The sequence below is a fragment of the Capra hircus genome, chromosome 3 (genome assembly GCF_001704415.2).
Source record: "Capra hircus breed San Clemente chromosome 3, ASM170441v1, whole genome shotgun sequence".
In the NCBI taxonomy this organism is placed as follows: domain Eukaryota; kingdom Metazoa; phylum Chordata; class Mammalia; order Artiodactyla; family Bovidae; genus Capra; species Capra hircus.
Genome location: NC_030810.1, coordinates 96,859,339 through 96,878,658, shown reverse-complemented (window position 1 = coordinate 96,878,658; position 19,320 = coordinate 96,859,339). Strand labels below are relative to the sequence as shown.

Sequence of the window (19,320 nt, the reverse complement as noted above, 5' to 3'; positions counted from 1 at the left end):
CATCTGCACACATTTTTTTTAAAAAATTCCCTTAGAACAGTGGTCCCCCGGGGACCAGCTTTGTGGGAGACAATTTTTCCATGGACCCAGGCAGTGTGGGGTTGGGAGGGGCGGGGGAAGGATGGTTTTAGGATGATTCAAGCATATTACATTTACTATGCATTTTATTTCTATTATTATTACATCTGCTCCACCTCAGATCATCAGGTGTTAGATCCCAGCAGTTGGAGACACCTGCCTTAGGAGACCATTCTGGAGATGACCAGTTACTTATGTACTTCATCTGTTGGACCATTGCATCGGTTTGTCGGCCTGACTTTCCTGGGGATAAAGCATTCCTCTACCAGAGCTGTCACAGCCAGGGCCCCCAGCCAGGTTTATTTTCTCTATTCCCAGGCACCACCACCCCACCCCCATTTTTGGCCTCGCTACTTGGTTTGTGGGATTTTAGTTCCCCGACTGGGGATTGAACTCAGGACCTTGGCAGTAAGACTGCAGAGTCCTCACCCCTGGACTGCCAGGGATTTCCCTCCTCTTCCCTCTTGAGTGTAGAGTGGCTGAACTAATGGTGGAAAGAAACAAGCACTGGCTGTGGTGTTAAGAACTCCTTCTTTGAGTTCTTGGGAAAATGCAAGTAGATGAAAGCAGAAACAGTTTTCTGATTCTATTTTGTATATAACAGCTGTTCCTCTATTTCTTAAATAGGAAAAAAAGGAGAGATTCAAAATCATGAAACTTGCATTTTCTTTCATCTTTTCCCTTCTGCCTCTCCTCTCGATACCCATGAGCTCTATTCAGTATTAAGGATTGTAATCACTCCTGACTTGGCACACTTTGTAAAACACAGGCTAATCCTTTGGTGGAAGTCACTGACATTTTATTATGGTCTGCTGAGAATGTAAAATACATGCGTGTGCTGCCACGTTAGTCGTGTCTGACCCCAGGCTCCTCTGTCCATGGGATTCTCCAGGCAAGAATACTGGAGTGGGTTGCCGTGCCCTCCTCCAGGGGACCTTCCTGACTCAGGGGTGGAACCTGCATCTCTTACTGAAGGCAGGTTCTTTACCCCTAGCGTCACCTGGGAAGCCCTAAATGAATATAAGCAACCTTAAATTTCAGGGAAAAAAATGATTTATGTTTTGTTTTTAAACTTTATTAGTAAGTTTTCTAGTGAATGCGGAAGTAAAATCAGATCTCCTACCACCCAGCTTCAACAGAGATCAGGGTATGCCCATCTTATTTCATCTGTGTATACTCCCCTCCGTCCTGGAATTCCAGACATATCACTTCAAATAAAGCAAATTCCAGACATAGCATTTCACCTGTAAATATTTTCTTATGTATTTCTCAAAAACACAAGAGTCATTCCTCAATATCAAATAACTAACCCTCATTCACAAGTTCACAATTGTTTTATACTTTGTTTTTGTAGTTTGTTTATTTGGGATACAAATACGGTCTATATATTGAGGTTGGGTGATACATTCCAAGTGTTTTAACTTGTATGTTTTTCTCCTTTTGTATTTTGCTATTTTTGCCACCATTTTTTTGTTGTTGTTTTTGCCACATTTGAAGAAACTGGATTGTGTCTTAAAATTTTCTATGATCTTGGTTTTGCTGATACTGTTATTTTTGAGAAAATAAGAGTAACACAAGTAAGTGAATTTTTAAAAGGTGTAGTTAAGTGTATGTAAATGTTTCACTTTATGCTGAAAACAGTCTAACTACGGGGTTTAAAATTTTCTTAGGCAGAAACACTGAAGGATTAGGTGACATGACTACCATGTTTATTCTTGCTTTCTCTTCATTGGAAGACACCTTGGCAGGTTATATGGAGAGGTGTCACCCACTGCTGAAATGAACTGGTCTGAAACATGCCAGCCATTCTTCATCAGTGACACCAAATGGTTATTTTAGGCAGATAATTGGAAGGGCTCTTTTTCTTGTTGAATTTGCAGTGGGAAACTCAGGTGATTGTGTGCCTCAAACCTTTTGGTCCCAACATTCTTCTCTCCCTATTCACTGTGATTAACATTCTCTTGATGGCTATTCATTCCAGTAGAATATGATCACAGAATAATTTGGGTTGGAAAAGACTTCCTGAGGTCACCTGACCCCATCAAATAACCTTAACAAGGGATTCCAGCTTCAACTCTCCCAGAACAAAGCTGTTTGTTAACAACTCCCATATTCCCCAATCTCCCCGCTGTGCATTCTAAGTCTGTGTTCTCTTTGTCCTTCAGTGAAATAGATTATTAAATTGCATCTCTTTCTGCTATGGGGGAGGGATGCCTATATACATACATGTGTCTGTAGATCTTTAATTAAGATTGATTTTGATTCTTCCCCCATTTGCCTTCTATACTGCATATACCCTGAGACTGTTTCACTCTCTGTATATAATAATAGTTTTTATGAAAAATAAGATGTTTTCATGAGTAAATGTCCACATAGGATAGGATTATTGCAGACTGTTTTTTAGCCACGGTGTGATGGTTAGTTTTATGCATCAACTTGGCTGGGCCAGCAGGTACACAGATATTTGGTCAAACATTATTCTGGGTGTTTCTGTGACAGAGTGTTTGGATGAGGTTAACCTTTAAGTTGGTAAACTTTGAGAAGTCACATAACTGGGCTTCCCTGGTGTCTCAGTGGTAGAAAATTCGCCTGCCATGCAGGAGACATGGGTTTGATCCCTGGGTGGAGAAGATCCCCTGGAAGAAAAATGGCAATCCACTCCAGTATTCTTGCCTGGGATAATCCTATGGATAGAGGAGCCTGGTGGGCTATAGTCCATGGGCTCACAGAGTCAGACGTGACTTAGTGACTAAACAACTACAGCCGCAACAAACTTTGAGGAAAGCAGACTGGCCACTGTGATGTGGGTGGGGCTCTTCCAGTCAGCTGAACAGAGCAAAAATCGGATTCCCCCGAGCAAGGAGGGGCTCTCCAGTAAACAGCCATCAGACTGGAACTGCAGCATCAGTTCTCCCAAGTCTCGTCTGCTGGCCCACCCTGCAGAGTTTGGAGCTTGCCAGTCTCCATAAGCACATGAGCCAATTCCTTATAGTAACTTTCTTTCTCTATACACATCCTATTGGTTCTGTTAAACTGGTTCTGACAAATAGTGTGGGGGGAAAAGACAAGTAAGTATACACCCCAAATGTATCTGGCTGTTCTTGAAGTGATGTTTTATATTAAAGAGATGGAAAGATCACTGGAGAAGCCATTAGAAAAGTGAGATTCTGGCCGTAACTTTTCTAGCAAACTGTCTTTCAGTCTCAGATCTGGTCGCTTTCCCTCTCTGAGCCTCTTTCCTGTCTGTGGAAGGAGTTTCAGCACAGGGATTCCCAAGTGTATGATTCCATGAAGTACAAACATTGGAGCCAGCTGCTGAGGAGTTGTGTGTGTGCTCAGTTATGTCTGACTCTGCGACCCCATGGACTGCAGCCCATCAGGCTGCTCTGTCCATGGGATTTCCCAGGCAAGAATACTGGAGTGGGTAGCCATTTCCCTCTCCAAGGGATCTTCCTGACCCAGGGATCGAACCTGTGTCTCCTGGGTCCTCTTGCAATGGCAGGCAGATTCTTCACCACTAGTGCTACCTGGGAAGCATGCTGAGGAGTTATCTGAATTCTTCTGAGGACTGCCCAGTTGCTAGATAAGAAGAAACACTGAGGCTGTACACAGATAGTGGTGGTAGATGATGCGGGCAGAGCAAAGAAAAAAAATCTTGAACAGAAGGATTTTCTGCACATCAGGTAGAATATTCTATTTCAGTTAAATGTAAAATATGGATGAGTAAGCACCTGCATGAAAGCGTTTAGCTTCTGTGCCTTCCCATCTTAGGGCGGATGGTCTAACTTTGAAGGCGTTTAGGATCTGTCTCTGCATTGCAGTAATTTTTATTTTGTGCAGAAGGCGTGGGATGGTGGTGCAGGCTTGGCAGCTGTGACAAGCTGAGGCCCTTTGGCCAAACTGAGGGGCTCTGGCCCAACCAACAGGAAATGCCTGACCCCAAGGACATATGTGCTATTCTTGACCATAAAGATTGGAAAGAATCTCAGACTAGCTCTGGCCAACAGGGTTGTAAATGGATTTCTCTGTTGCCTTGGTTTTGAGCCTTTCTCTCTCTTTTTTTCCCCACTTGGGCTTCCCTCTCCAGGTTAAAAAACAAAAACACAACAACAGTAACCACAAGGAGGAAACCGTATTATTTTAGCTTCTCCTGTCTGGAGAGTGGTCAGTACTTAGCTGCAGTAATCTTTTGGCTCTGTCTGGAATTACTGTGCACCTCACCGCAGCAGTCTGCCACTTGGGAGGTTGGCATGTGGGGCTGGACGGTCTGGGTGTGTGCCTGGGAAGTCAGCTGCCCCTTGGGATGTGGACCCATTCCCAGGGTTCACTGGAGGCATCTCCTCCTTGTATGGGGGGTGGAGTTCTTTGCCCTTTGCATCCTTTCTGACCACAGGCTCACTCACGAGGAGGCAGGACTCCTATGGGCCATATCCCCCTGGTTGACTGTTTACCCAGTTGATGCTTGAAGACTGACAAATGATTAACCCCCTGGAATTCCCGGTTAGACCCCAGTTACAGTCATGAGTTCAGCCTTGGGAGCCACAGACTTAAATTGTTTTTCCAGCATTTTACCCAGCCTGGCGTCCCTGCTGGACTCTACGCTGGAAACTCTCCCGGGGGAGAGCTTGGTGCGCAGGGGGCGTGGGAAGTGAAGGGAGGAGGCCCCGGGGCTGTGGGGGAGGCGGGAGACTGAGCCGCTGCGAGGTAAGGAAGGGACCCGCCACAGCAGAGGGGACAGGAAAGGAGCTGCTCCTGCCCGGCCTCTTGGCCGCTTCCTTCCCCTGACATGACAGCCCCGCCGGCCTGGCTCCCCGCCACCTGGCAGGCCTTGGCACATGACTCCCCATCCTGCCTGAGAATGGGCGGGGAGAGGTCTGTGCTCAGGCGGCGGCTCCCCCAGCTTGGGCCCGCCTGCCCTTCCTGGGGGTTGGGGGGGTTAGGGGGTGGGGAGCTGCAGGTGGACCCGCTCCTGGGGGTGAGGGATGTCTGTCCTTTTCCCTGGGAGTAGGAATGCAATGGCAAGGCGACTGGAGAGGCCTGACTACCTCGGAGCCCTGTCATCTGGAGCTCAGCTAGCGAGCCTAAGTTCTTGTCACATGGAAAACTGGGTGACCCTCGGTGCTCACCCCACAGAATTACTCAAATGAGAGGGATGTCCTCAAGTGCAGGGTCAGCTCCATTGGTGGTCCCAGTGGAAGACATCCGGCCTCGGGGGAGCTGTGAGCACCGCCCTCTACCCCGCCCACCCCCACCAGCAGGTGGCTGTTCCCTGCACAAGGTCCCAGAAAAGGAGGGTCAATGGCTCATCCATAAGAAGGTGGGGGGCGAGGTGTGTGCTTGTCGGCTTTCACCTCTTGGCAGGAAGGGAGGTTGAATCCATAAAGTGATGAGGCTTCTGCTGTCAGAAAGGAATGGCTTTTGCCTTTCTAGAGGTCCAGAGAGGAGCTACTGGGAGACGGTGCCAATAAACTCAGGCAGGTTAAATTCTAATTCTGGCCCAGCTGCTGGCTTCACTTCCTGGTCTTCCACTTCATTCTGTCTCACCCTCCCTCCCTCCCTCCTTCCACCATACTTGATCACATTTACTTCCACTCTGTAGCAGCATCTTCAGACCCATCTTTCAGATGGGGTTGAGTTTGTCTGGAAGGCACTAGAGCCTAGTGACTTTACAGAGTTAGAAACATGACTGTTTTGAGATGTGGGGAAGGTGTGGGTTGAGAAGAAAGGAACATGAACATATTGCAAATTCTGAAAACTAGGATCCGAGCAGTCTTGGCAAAGTTGGCTGATCACACCCTGAAGTGATCTGACCCTGGAGAAGGGTTCTGTGGTGGCGCTGGTGGGTGTTGAGGGAGCTAACAGCTTGCGGTGGGAGTCAAGTAAACAAGCTGGGGCTGGAGATGTCTAAGGAAACTGACAGTGGTGTCTCCCTGGATTCACGCTCTTTTCTTGTCACATGACTTTGAGAAGAGGATTCAGGCACATTCAAACCCAATCCCCTCATTGAACAGAAGTCAAGAGGGGCAAATACTTTGAGTCACATAGCACAGTGTCTGTGATGGCCAAAACCAAGGCTCTCCCTGCTAGTTCAGTGATTAGAACCAGATGGCACTAGTGGTAAAGAACTTGCCTGCCAATGCAGGAGGTGTAAGAGATGTAGGTTCAGTCCTTGGTTCAGGAAGATCCCCTGGGTGAGGGCATGGCAACTCACTCCAGTATTCTTGCCTGGAGAATCCCTTGGACAGAGGAGCCTCCTGGGCAACAGTCCATGGGGTTGCAAAGAGCTGGACACTGAGTGACTAACATTTTCATTTTTTCATTTTCCTCCTGAAGATGAAATTCACACCCTGCTTCATTACGTTCTTGTTAAGATTAAATGATGTTAAGTCCCTAGAAATGACCAAGAGACGTTTAACATTTTAATAAGTAGTCTTCTGATTTTCCTCTCTGAACCTGTGTAAATGTATAACGATATGTATGCTAGTGTGCATAGCCTAATAAATGGGATTATTTTTAAACCAGCTAGTTTTCATCTAATAATACATTGTGACTGCCCTTCCTTACCTCTAAATAGCCATCTCTGTTACTTGATAGCTGCCTAGAACCCTGTAATATGATGGATGGAGCTGAATCCATATTCTGGTTTTGCACTAACATAATGCATTTTTCGGAGAAGGCAATGGCACCCCACTCCAGTACTCTTGCCTGGAAAATCCCATGGACGGAGGAGCCTGGTAGGCTGCAGTCCATGGGGCCGCTGAGGGTTGGACACGACAGTGATTTCACTTTCACTTTTCACTTTCATGCATTGGAGAAGAAAATGGCACCCCACTCCAGTGTTCTTGCCTGGAGAATCCCAGGGACGGGGGAGCCTGGTGGGCTGCTGTCTATGGAGTTGCACAGAGTCGGACACGACTGAAGCGACTTAGCAGCAGCAGCAATGCATTTTTAAACAAACTGGAGTAGATGTTGTACCATGAATGTATCTCTTGAGTTGACAGAAGCTTCTCACTCTTCTCAGAACATAACCTAATCCTTCCTCCCCTGTTGTGAATAAGGATCTGGACATCTTCCCTTTGGGAGCTCAGAGCCTCCTTAACTCTGAGTAGGGCAGCATTATGAATTTCATACACCGGCCCTAAAAGAGGAACTCAGACTCTGTCTCTCCTCCTGTCTCCCCACTTAAATCTAAGAAAAAAAAAATGTTTATTTATTTAGTATCTCTGGTATGAACCGTCTCTTGGTTCCCAAGAAATCACAATCAGAAAGTCCACTGTTCCATTTTTGCTGTCTGCTGTGTTCTCTCGGAACGCTCTCTGCCCTTCTTAAAAGACTTAGAGGTAAAACCCTAAGGTGTCCTGCTTCCCAAGGTAGACCCTTGAGCCCCGCCCTTCATGATGGAGAGCAGCAGTCATTTCTGTACCATTCTGGGTACCATACCCTGCCATTTTAGTTTTATGAGTTTCTGGTGATGCTCATTCTTATTTGATTCCTTTGCTTCACGGATATAAAATTCTTCTTGCTGGTCTTAGGTTGGCAGAAATCATTGATTAGTTTCCCTTTAAGATCCCCCCGCCTCTGCTGCTTTTGCTTTTAGTCACAAACCTTCCTCTTACCTCTCCACCCCCCTACCTTCAGGGTGTGTTACACCTGCTGACTCAAGGTGGGTAGCTGTCTATTATAGAGACTGACCTCCAGGAGACAGAGAGCTGATGGGTAGAAGTGATTTAGGGTCAAGAGTCCCTTGAGGGCTTCATGGCTTTAAAGGGATTTTCTCCTATGGCCTAATCCTGCGTTTGGGACCTGGCACTGTAACCAGTTACACCTTCTAAAGGGACTCCGCTGTGTTTCAGGACACTGCTTAGTGACCATCCTCAGTCCCAGCCATTTTCCTGTGATGTTTAAGAGAAAAGGCTTGATTTTTCCCTCTAATTGAGGGCATATATCAACTCTAGATGGTGCTGGTGGTAAAGAACCCACCTGCCAATGCAGGAGACATGGGTTCCATCTCTGGGTCAGGAAGATCCCCAGGAGGTGGGCATGGCAACCCACTCCAGAAGTTTTTCCTGGAGATTCCCAGGGACAGAGGAGCCTAATGGGCTATAGTCCATAGAGTGGCAAAGAGTTGGACATGACTGAAGCAACTTGGCACACACATAGCACACACATTATCAACTCTGAGGATAGATATAATGTGTTCTTTAGGGCCATGAGCCCGTCAAAATTAAGGAGGGGCTGCGGTGTCTCTGAGGTCTGTTGAAATGGCATCAGGACTTAGAAGAAGACTGTGAATTCCACATCTGGACTACTCAGAATATCAAGTTCAAGTATTTTCCAAAGTGCTTTTTTAATGTTTCCTGCTGACACCCTCCCTGAGAGAAAGGTTAAGTAGCATTATCCTCCTTGCACTGATGAGGACACTGAAACAGTAAGAGGTTTACTGACTTGCCTTGGGCTCTGGGGGAAGGCTGGCCCTGCTGGAATGGCAGCTGCCCATAACTCCTGCTTTCCATGCCCAAGAGTCTGGTTGCAGAGCCTGGGCTGCCTCTGGGAAGCCCTCTCAGCGGAAGCAGGCAGGAAAAGCCGAAGTAGGGGCATCTTACTCAACCATAATTTTTTTTCCAAAGATTTTTTTTGATGTGGACCATTTTTAAACTCTTTTGTTGAATTTGTCACAATATTGCTTCTGCTTTGTTTTTTTGCCTGCAAGGCAGGAGGGATCCTAGCTCCCTGACCAGGAATTGAACCCACCCCCACACCCTCCCCCCTCCCCACATTGGAAGGTGAAGTCTTAACCACTGGGCCAACAGGGAAGTCCCATTGCTCAGCCATATTCTTGCAAGTCCTGTTTGGGGACTGCCGAGGCAGAGAAAGAGCTGGACACTTCAAAGTCAGTCCAAGATCTTTGACCTATAAACTGTTTTGCTGCCTTGAGCTAAGCTGTAAGAGTGATAGATGGCAGGGGTCAATTATTTTTGGCTCAAGTGCTCAGACTTGGCAGGGTGCCCTATACATTTGATATATAAACCTGACATCTACAAAAAGGTTTAGGAATCTGATGTCATCTCTCTACAGCTCCCGTGATGGCCTGTTCTGTAGAGGGGCTCTGTAGATGGTAGATTCTAGAAGCTCCACCTCATGCTTTAAAGAGAATCAGTTGAAAAGGAGGCTGGTCTGGGTGGCAGAGGAACAATGTCAACTCATGAGGCCACACACCAGCTCTCACTGGACTACAGTTCGATCTGCTTCCATCCATGAAGTGGATGGGTTTCCCTGGTGCCTCAGACAGTAAAGAATGTGCCTATAATTCAGGAGACCTGAGTTTGATCCCTGGGTCGGGAAGATCCCCTGGAGAAGGGAATGGCTACCTATTCCAGTATTCTTGCCTGGAGAATTCCATGGACAGAGGAGCCTGGCAGTCTACAGTCCACTGGGTCACAGAGAGTTGAACACGACTGAGTGACTAACACTTTCATGAAGTGGATTATTCTATTAAAATGGCTGTATAGCTTTAATGATGGGGTAACTGGTATTCCTATTTTACAGATGAGAAACCTGAAGCTCAAAAAGGGGACTGCACAAGCCTAAGGCCAACTTGGAAACAGTACCATTCTGGGCACCATACCTTTCTGCTTTAGTTTTGCCGATTGTACCAGGGGATGTTCCTATTAAGGTCGATGTACAATTAAAGTGCATAAATAAGGCAAAATATGTAGTTAGGTTCTAGAGATGGCTTCTAATAGAGGGTTCCTGCGTCCCTTCCATCTGTCCCCAGGAGACCTACTAAAGCTTGAACTTCTTGGCTCACTACTCATAGGAAGCAGCAGGCCCTCACTGCAGAGCCAGGTGCTGCTGCTGGTAGTGACACAGTCTTAGATGAGCAGTCACTATCCTGATGCTTCTGTTATTCTTGTGTCTTGACTCTACTTTTCCTCTGGTTCCTTTGAGGCCCCCTCCTAATTAGCTAAAATCCTCACAAAGACTGTTGTGGGTTTCAGGAGGTCAAGATGCACGCCCCCCCACCCCAACCCAGTTTTACTGAGCTATAATTGACAAATAAAAATTGTGTATGTTTAGAGAAGGGCAAGCTTTAACAAGAGTAAAGAACTCATGGAACTTTGAGGCAGCATGATTAGTTTAATCCCCAATTTCTGTCAATCTGGCTGAGACAGCAAAGAATCTGCCTGCAGTGCAGGAGACCTGAGTTTGATCCCTGGGTCAGGAAGATCCCTTGGAGAAGGCTGAGTGACTATCACTCGCAAGAAAAATTTTATATCAGTAAAGAAATCAAATAAGTGTCACCAGAAACTCATAACACTAAGATGGCAGTGTATGGTACCCAGAATGGTACTGCTTACCAGTTGGGCTTGGGCTTGTGGGGTCCTCTTTTTGAGCTTTAAGTTTTCTCCTCTGTAAAATGGGAATACCACTGTTACCCTCTGTTAAAGCTATAGAGCCATGCTAATAGAATAATCCACTTCATGAAAGTGTTAGTCACTCAGTCCTGTCTGACTCTCTGTGACTCCATGAACTGTAGCCCGCCAGGCTCCTTTGTTCATGGAATTCTCTAAGCAAGAATACTGGAGTGGGTAGTCATTTCCTTCTCTGGTCAGGGTATCTTCCCTACCCAGAGGCTGAATTCGGGTCTCCTAAATTGCAGGCAGATTCTTTACCTTCTGAGCCACCAGGGAAACCCATCCGTTTCATGGATGGAAGCAGATCGACTGTAACTGATGGCAGTTGGCATATGGCCCCGTGAGTTACCACTGTTCCTCTGCCACCTAGATCAGCCTCCTTTTCAATTGATTCTATTTACTCTACAGTATGAAATGGAGCCTCTAGGATCTGCCATCTAGGGCTTGGAACTCTACACATAATTTTATTGGACTGTGCCATCAGTTTTCATGGCAATCAAAGCCAGACCTGGTGAGGGGATGAGGCCAGAACCACGTGATCTTGATTTGTGTTTGTTTTGTCTGGAGCAGGTATCCCTGGTCACCGCCCTCATCCTGTTCTTCCTGGATGGAACAAGAAGACAAACAGGGTGTGTGTGAAGCCCAGGACTCACAAGACAAGGGCATGGGCTCTGATTCTGAGAGCTGTGAAGACAGGGAAGGGGACCCAGATGAAAGAGGAATGGGCTCCAACCCACAGGACGAAGCTCCAAGAGGACACTCAGAGGAGAGGGAGCTTATGCCGAATATCTGCACAGGTGAGGAAGGAGCTGGGGAATTTCTCTGGAAGTTACCCCATTCACATTGTTTTCTAGCTCCTTTAGAGTGACAATCAGGGGCAGCATTCTTAGGAGGCAGCTTTCTAGCTGCTGCTGCTGCTAAGTCACTTCAGTCGTGTCCAATTCTGCGTGACCCCATAGACGGCAGCCCACCAGGCTCCCCCGTCCCTGGGATTCTCCAGGCAAGAACACTGGAGTGGGTTGCCATTTCCTTCTCCAATGCATGACAGTGAAAAGTGAAAGGGAAGTCGCTCAGTCGTGTCCTACTCTTAGTGACCTCATGGACTGCAGCCTACTAGGGTCCTCCATCAGAGACCATTAAGGAGATTCTGTACCACCTTACAGAATCTTCCCAGGTGGTGCAGTGGTAAAGAATCTGCCTGCCAATGCAGGAAATGCAAAGGGACACAGGTTAGATCCCTGAGTCAGCAAGATGCCCTGGAGCAGGCAAATGGCAACCCACTCCAGTATTCTTGCCTGGGAAATCCCATGGACAGAGGAACCTGGCAGACTAAAGTCCATGGAATCACAAAGAGTTGGACATGACTAAGCGATGGCACACACACCGTCTTAAGTCTGAGGAACATCTCTTTTCTTTAGTCTGGTCTGGGGAGGAGCTGTAGCTGATAAACAAGGGTGAAGAGGGTAACTCACTGGTGTGCACTTTATAGTACAAAATATTGCTACAAAATGACACTTGTAACAGCACAAGAAGGAACACAGGTAACACTGGGTCCTACCTTCCAGAGGTTGCTGGAGAGTTATATGAATTGCTTAGCACAGATCCAGATGTTTACAGTTACAGTCATCATCCCTGCTTGCAGATAAACCCAATGGTAAGAGACTTGCCTGGGGTCATATGGCTAATACCCAAAGTACCCAAGGGCTCTCCTAAATCTTTGCTGTTCTTCATCTAGAAAGAGTAAATACTGGGCCTCCATCCACTTCCTTGGTTCCATCTTTGGGCTTTTGTTGCTTGATCCTGCTCATTCCCTGGGGACTGAAATGAGCTGAAATACCTTACAATCAGGATCCTGAGGTTACAGTTCTTCCCCAGGACACCTCCCAGACCCTCTGTGCCCTCCCCTGCAGTGCACAGAATGGTCTTTCATATATCTGGGGATAAGCAACCAGAGGCAGATAGATATGTGTTCTGGATCAGCCTCCAGGCTGGACTCACCAGCTAGCTCCAGATCCTGCACTCACCTCCCCTTTTCCCTAACCACCCCCCCCCCCCCCACACACACACACAGTAAAGCCCTTAGGTTGGGATGTATTTGGTTTGCTGTTGCAGACTAACCAATCATACTAAAAAACAGACAAATGAGCTAGGCCAGGTGATCTCTTCTTGTGCTTCGCCAGAGTGGCCTTGTCTTTTAAGGCTAGGGCCGTGAAAGGGATTGGTGGCTCGCAGAGTGGAGGAGATCTCTTCTGAGATCACAAAAAGTCTCAAGTGCGCCGCCAGGCCTTCAGGCAGCCACGCTGAGCAGAGCCCCAGGTCCAGTGGATGGGGCCTAGGCCCAGAGACAGCTGCCTGAAGAACTGGAGGGGCAAGGGGCAGGTGAGCGCTCTCACTTTAGGCCATCCCTGAGTCTCCAGGTGGGAAGGAGGCTGGAATTGAGGGCTGAGTGGGCAGGGACCTTGGAGAGACATGTTAAGAGGTCCCGGGGGAGATTACCCTGTGGCCCACACTCTTATTGAGACAGGCTTCCTCTGGGTTTCTCACTTGAGTGCCAAGCGTAGTCATCCCCATGGCCGCCTTTTCTGTTGCAGAGGGGCTGCTGAGCGAGGAAGACGGGGTTGCAGGCCGTGAGGAAGAGGATGACCCATCTGGCGTAGCTGAGATGGCCATGTTCCCAGGGCTGTCTGAGTCCGGCAGCATTTCCCGGAGTCCCCAGGAAGAAGAGGAAGAGGAGAGCGCTGGGGAGAACCGGCTAGAGGAGGAAGAGGAGCAGCCGCCCCCTGCCGTGCTTCCCTGGAGGCGGCACCTCTCCCTGGGGAGTCGGCACCGGGGCGACAAGCCTGCCCACCGCCGCTTCCGCCGCCTCCACCACCCCATGTCCATGGACCTCGGGGAGCTCGACAGCCTGATGGCCAGCATCATGGACGCGCCCACCATCTGCCCCGACTGCGGGGAGAGCTTCAGCCCTGGCGCCGCCTTCCTGCAGCACCAGCGCATCCACCGCCTGGCCGAGGCCGCCGCGGCCGCCAGCCTGGAGCCCTTCGGCTTCGCTGGCGAGTGCGAAGCGGTGGTGGGGATGATGGGCGTGGGCGGGGGCTTCGGGGCAGGGCCCGCGCTGGCCCGGCCCCCGCGCGAGAAGCCCTTCCGCTGCGGGGAGTGCGGCAAGGGCTTCAGCCGCAACACCTACCTGACCAACCACCTGCGGCTGCACACAGGCGAGCGTCCCAACCTGTGCGCCGACTGCGGCAAGAGCTTCAGCTGGCGTGCCGACCTGCTCAAACACCGGCGGTTGCACACGGGCGAGAAGCCCTACCCGTGCCCCGAGTGCGGCGAGGCCTTCAGCCTCAGCTCGCACCTGCTGAGCCACCGGCGCGCGCACGCCGCGGCTAGTGGCGCGGGGCCGGCGGCGCTGCGGCCCTTCGCGTGCGGGGAGTGCGGCAAGGGCTTCGTGCGCCGCTCGCACCTGGCCAACCACCAGCGCATCCACACGGGCGAGAAGCCCCATGGCTGCGGCGAGTGCGGCAAGCGCTTCAGCTGGCGCTCGGACCTGGTGAAGCACCAGCGCGTGCACACGGGCGAGAAGCCCTACATGTGTTCCGAGTGCGGGGAGACCTTCAGCGTCAGCTCGCACCTCTTCACGCACAAGCGCACGCACTCGGGCGAGCGGCCCTACGTGTGCCGCGAGTGCGGCAAGGGCTTCGGGCGCAACTCGCACCTGGTGAACCACCTGCGAGTGCACACGGGCGAGAAGCCCTTCCGCTGCGGCCAGTGCGAGAAGCGCTTCAGCGACTTCTCCACGCTCACTCAGCACCAGCGCACGCACACGGGCGAGAAGCCCTACACGTGCATCGAGTGCGGCAAGAGCTTCATCCAGAGCTCGCACCTTATCCGCCACCGCCGCATCCACACAGGCAACAAGCCGCACAAGTGCGCGGGCTGTGGCAAGGGCTTCCGCTACAAGACGCACCTGGCGCAGCATCAGAAGCTGCACCTGTGTTAGGGCTGGGCCCAACGGAGGCTGCCCTGGGCGGGGCAGGGGTGGGGTGGGAAATCACGTGGGGACTAGGTGTCCTGGGGACAGACCCTATAGAAAGAAACGGGGAAGGGAGGTGGGAGGCACAATCTGAGAATGACTGGGGGGCCTTTTAGGTGTTAGGAGTCCCGAAGGGGTGGGTTGAATAAGAGTTGTTCTTTGGGAGGGGCTGTATTTTGCCTACCTCCTCCCTAACTGTGAAATGTTTGGGAGATGTGCTTGAGCGTGGTGATTTTCATCAAATGCACGCTATAGGGAGTGAAGGATGTGGAGGAGCAGGCATTCTGAGGACTTTTAGGAAGAGGAGATAGTGGGGTGGGGGAGGGTACAGGATGGCAGGCAACACAGTAGGTTGGGCCGTGATGGCCTCTGGGAAGCAGGGAGAGGGTGTGGATGGAGTGAGAGTTATGGGATAAAATCAAAGGCATGTATGAGTAAGTCTGTCCTGGCTTCACCAGGTATTAAGCCACTGTTTGCCCTGTTCCCCCACATCAGCTGCAGTCCCACAAAAAGTAGGGGAACTTTGTCAGTCCTACAGGAGTGGATATTTTGTGTACTCTTCCCTTCCTTTCTCTGAGCCACAGTTAGCTGCTATTTTGAGGCGTCCAGAGGAAACTGGGCAGAATTTTCAGCTACACACCCTCATTTCCAGGGCAGAATCTCTGAGGTTTAGAAATCCATTCGTAACTGGTTTTCAGATCAGGGAGCTCTTGGTACTGCTCCTGGTTCTTTGCTACTTTAAAATACTCTAGCTTCATGCTGGGTTAGGGTGGTCTGTGTGGATGACCAGCCCCCCACCCCTGGTGTCAGGTGTGTTCCAGGCGCAGTGTTCTTTCAGGTCTCATCTGTGGTCTTTAAGTGCTGGGAAATAGAACAATCCCAGCATGCGTGACTCTTCCTTTCCCAGGTCAGCTTGATGCTTGTTTCAAGTGAAACTCGGGCCATCAGTGGTTGCCCTAGTGACCTGCTGCAAAAGTCAGTTTGCTCAGAGTTTTGCTGGCCTTCTGTGAGAAATCCAGGAAATCAAGATGTTCCCGTGTTGGGCTGCCAGGCTCCCTGGTCTCATTTGTATCTGTATACCCCTCCGCCTCTGCAGTGATTGGGGAGCAATTCCAACTCCCTCCTCCACCCATATGGTTATGGGCTTTGGTCTGAGCAGAAGTTTCTCTTTCCTACACAGGGAGGCACAGTAGAAAGCTCAAGACTTCACACAAGGAGGGCACACGCAGCAAGAGGTATAAATGCAGAATTGCCAAATAGCACAAGCAGTGAATGTTGTCTGGTGGTTATGTTAATGCCAAAACAGCACTTTTGTGTTTGTAAAGTGCTTTATGCTTTTGAATGATTGTTAGTTGTTCCTCACGTCTTTGTGAGGTAGGACAGTATTATGACCCCTGTCTTAGGGAAGGCCAGGGGACAGGAGTGCAACAGGCAGTTCTGAAGAAAGGCAGACAGCAGTGTGGATAGGTGGGTCTGACCTACTGTGCTCTCCAGTTCAGCTGCTAGGAAGGCTGACCTATCGTCATTTATATAATAAGGACACTGAAAATTCTTACGCTTGGTGGAAAAACTCAAGGGTAGTATAGAAGGGCCAAAGATGTCCTTGTTGACAAAGCTGGTCTTTGTCATGTAATTAGAGTGTCCCAGATATGTTCCATTTCTAGTCGGGGCTGTAGATGACTCTTGTACAGACTTCAGTGACCTATGCTGAAAATCCCTCCCTTAGGTTAGCCTTTAGAAGGTAGAGTTGTGGAAAGCGGTTTTGTTTTCTTTATTAGTGATTGTTACCCTCTACTTTTCATGAAAGCATCTTCACAAACTGTTGGACACACTTGACGGGAAAAAAAAAAATCCACAAGCTTGTTTTTGTCGTTCTAGCAAACTTTCTATGGATGCTGGTAAGTTATACTTGGTCAGTTGTATTTTAGCAAAGAACTTCTTTGGGGACTGTAGGAAAGCATGTTTTTGCCATCATAACACTTAAAAAAAAAAATTCCTGAGAAATCTGGGTTTGTATAATGCCTGTTGATCTTGCTCTCTAAATTGGTTTATTGTTATTCACAAATGCAAATAGATTTTTAAACTATAGATAGTTTTGGAAGATACTAATTCCTTTTTATTTTGGTTGAGAGTAATCTGAGCAAAGCAAGTGTCCATTATTTATTCTGACTCTTGAAGTCTGAATACTAAGTGTGTAAGACTCACATGAAAACAGTATAGCCAGTTTGTAGGTAATCTTATTCCTTTTTTTTTTTTTTTAATGCACATCTACCTCTTCCAGCTGTTTTAAGTTCTCTCAAGTCTGTGCCTATGAAATCTCATCCAACTTTTGGTTCCTCATGGGTTTAAGATCCACATTCTGGGTCACTTGGTCTTTTGCTGACATTTTCATACTATTGCAGTCAGTCTCATCTGCAGCAGCTCTCAAGCATGGGTTCAGTGGGAAGAGGAGACTGAAAGTAACGTTCAGTAATTTACTGGCAGTAGAAATCTTTGGATGTCACTGACCTCCTCTGTTCTTTCAGTTACCACAGATAAGAAAGCCAGCTACTACTTCAGGATCCCTTCTGTGAGTGCATCCCTTAGCAAAAGGAAACAGTCCAGCCACCAACACCCTACTCATGGTGCATCTAAGATGTGATTCCATTTTCCTTATGATTCTTCAGGGAACATAGCTGCATTAAGTGAGGTTAAATGCATTCAGGAAGTTGTTTCTTACATTAGTCCTAGAAAATTAGTATTTCTAAAGCAAACCCTGGTAACTGTAGTTAGCCCTTAAAAATGTTCATCTGAAGACTCCTTCTACCAACTCATTCATGATGGTGGAGGCAAATATATCATTTGTTTCCTGGGGAGCTGGGTCAAGTGCAGGCTGCACTTTTCTGAGAACAGAGAGCAGGTTTAAATAGGTTAAATGGCTTGATTAAATATTGAGCGCTGAGTTGGAAGGAGAAGATAAGTTAACCCCTTGAGCCATGTGGCCTCTTTTAAGATCCTGAGGCTATACATATGTGAAAAAGTACAAATTAAGAACCTGTGTTCATAGACAATCGGAACTGTGTTTCTGAAGTTTGTGCACATTTTCCTTCACTGTAATGTTATTTTACAACCGTTTGTTATAATAGTGAATAATTTAATGATTTAAAAGTAACAGGTTTTGTGTGAGTGTGTGCTTGTATATGTGAGAATTGCCTTATTTTCAGGTTGTTTTATTTAAATGATGGTTCCTTGGACAGCATTCTGGTGTTCAGCAACCAGTATGGAATATTTGTCATTAAATCCAGATCAGTCTTTTACCATGTCAGTCTTTCTTCTTTACCCATTAAATAGCACTTGTCACCCATTAAATAGCACTCAGTTCAATCTATGGAAATTATGCTCTGGTAGAACAAGGGTCAGCAAGATGCCAAATCCAACTCTTCCCTTTGTGTGAATAAAATTTTATTGGGAGACTTCCCTGGTGGTCCAGTGGTTAAGAATCCACCTTTCAATGCAGAAGACTTGGTGTGATCCCTGGTCAGGGAACTAAGATCCCACCACAACTGGAGAGTCCAGTACTGCAGCAAAAGATCCTGAGTGCTGAAACTGCTGCTGCTGCTGCTAAGTCGCTTCAGTCGTGTCCGACTCTGTGCAACCCCAGATACGGCAGCCCACCAGGCTCCCCCGTCCCTGGGATTCTCCAGGCAAGGACGCTGGAGTGGGTTGCAGTTTCCTTCTCCAATGCATGAAAGTGAAAGTGAAGTCACTCAGTCGTGTCCGCAGGCTCCTCTGTCCATGGGATTTGCCAGGCAAGAGTGCTAGAGTTGGGTGCCATTGCCTTTGCCGAGGACCGAAACTAAGACCCAACAAAGAAAAATAAATTTAAAAAAAATTACTGGAATACAGTTCTACTTAGCCTTCCTTACATAGTGTCTATGGCTGCTTGTGCACTAAAATGGCAAGGTTGAGTAGTTGTGCCAGAGGCTATGTGACCCACGATCCCAAGATATCTACCATCTGAATCTTTACAGAAAATGTTTGTGCACTCCTGATTTAGAATGTCTAGGTGGATCCTAGATCATTCTGGAATTGGCTGATGTCTAAGTAGTCTGCCCATTCTAACCAATAATTCAGAGCAACAGTTTTGCACTAACGTGGCTTTGGGCTGTTAGGAATGTGTTAATGTTATACTGTTGTTGCAGTTTCCAAAGACCTGTCTTCATTCCTTGTAAGACGCAATCTGTGGGGGATTTTGGCAGTAGGCAAGAGGACTACAGTGATGGAGGAGGGAAACAGCTTCAGGTCCCGCTTCCGATCTGTAAAAAGTATTCCTGAATCACACAACAAAGTATTTACTTCCACCCAGTTTTCAAAAATATAGCTTAATGACTCCAGATAATATGGAATGCAACTTATCAGCTCGACTGAACTTTTGCTGAAAGTATTTTCTAGCTAGTCTCTGCCCGTGAAAACAATGACACAGCAGTTTGAAAAGAAGGGGTTCTCAAGTAATAGAAAAGAGCATGAAAGGCAGCCTAATTTCTTTTAGTGATCGCAACTGCCTCCTCAAGTGAATATCCACAGCCCTTGGGCTGCTGAGCAGGGCCAGCAACTGCTGGGTTCTAGTCCCGTAAGGAGGCAGTCAGTTCTGTGATTGCAGCGTTTCTCACTGAGCCTGACTATTCTGGCTCGAAGCAACCACCAGTCTAATTCCTAGTCCCTGGGAAGCTATGTTAAACCAAGCATTTGAAGTATCTCTTCAGTGCCCTATGGGAACACAGCAGTAAACCTGGCCTTAGGTGCTGCCTGGTGAGG

General features: G+C 48.1%; 1 protein-coding gene across 2 annotated transcripts in view; it reads left to right on the top strand.

Moving 5' to 3' along the window:
• ZNF697 (zinc finger protein 697) overlaps positions 1–17,885 on the top strand; it is a 33,657-nt gene extending 15,772 nt beyond the window's left edge. For both annotated transcript variants that reach the window (XM_018045982.1, XM_018045981.1), the window contains exons 2-3: positions 11,064–11,290; positions 13,085–17,885. In XM_018045982.1, the coding sequence (XP_017901471.1) occupies positions 11,101–11,290; positions 13,085–14,493 (1,599 nt within the window). In that variant the 5' untranslated portion in view covers positions 11,064–11,100 and the 3' untranslated portion in view covers positions 14,494–17,885. The remainder of the gene's footprint in view (positions 1–11,063; positions 11,291–13,084) is intronic.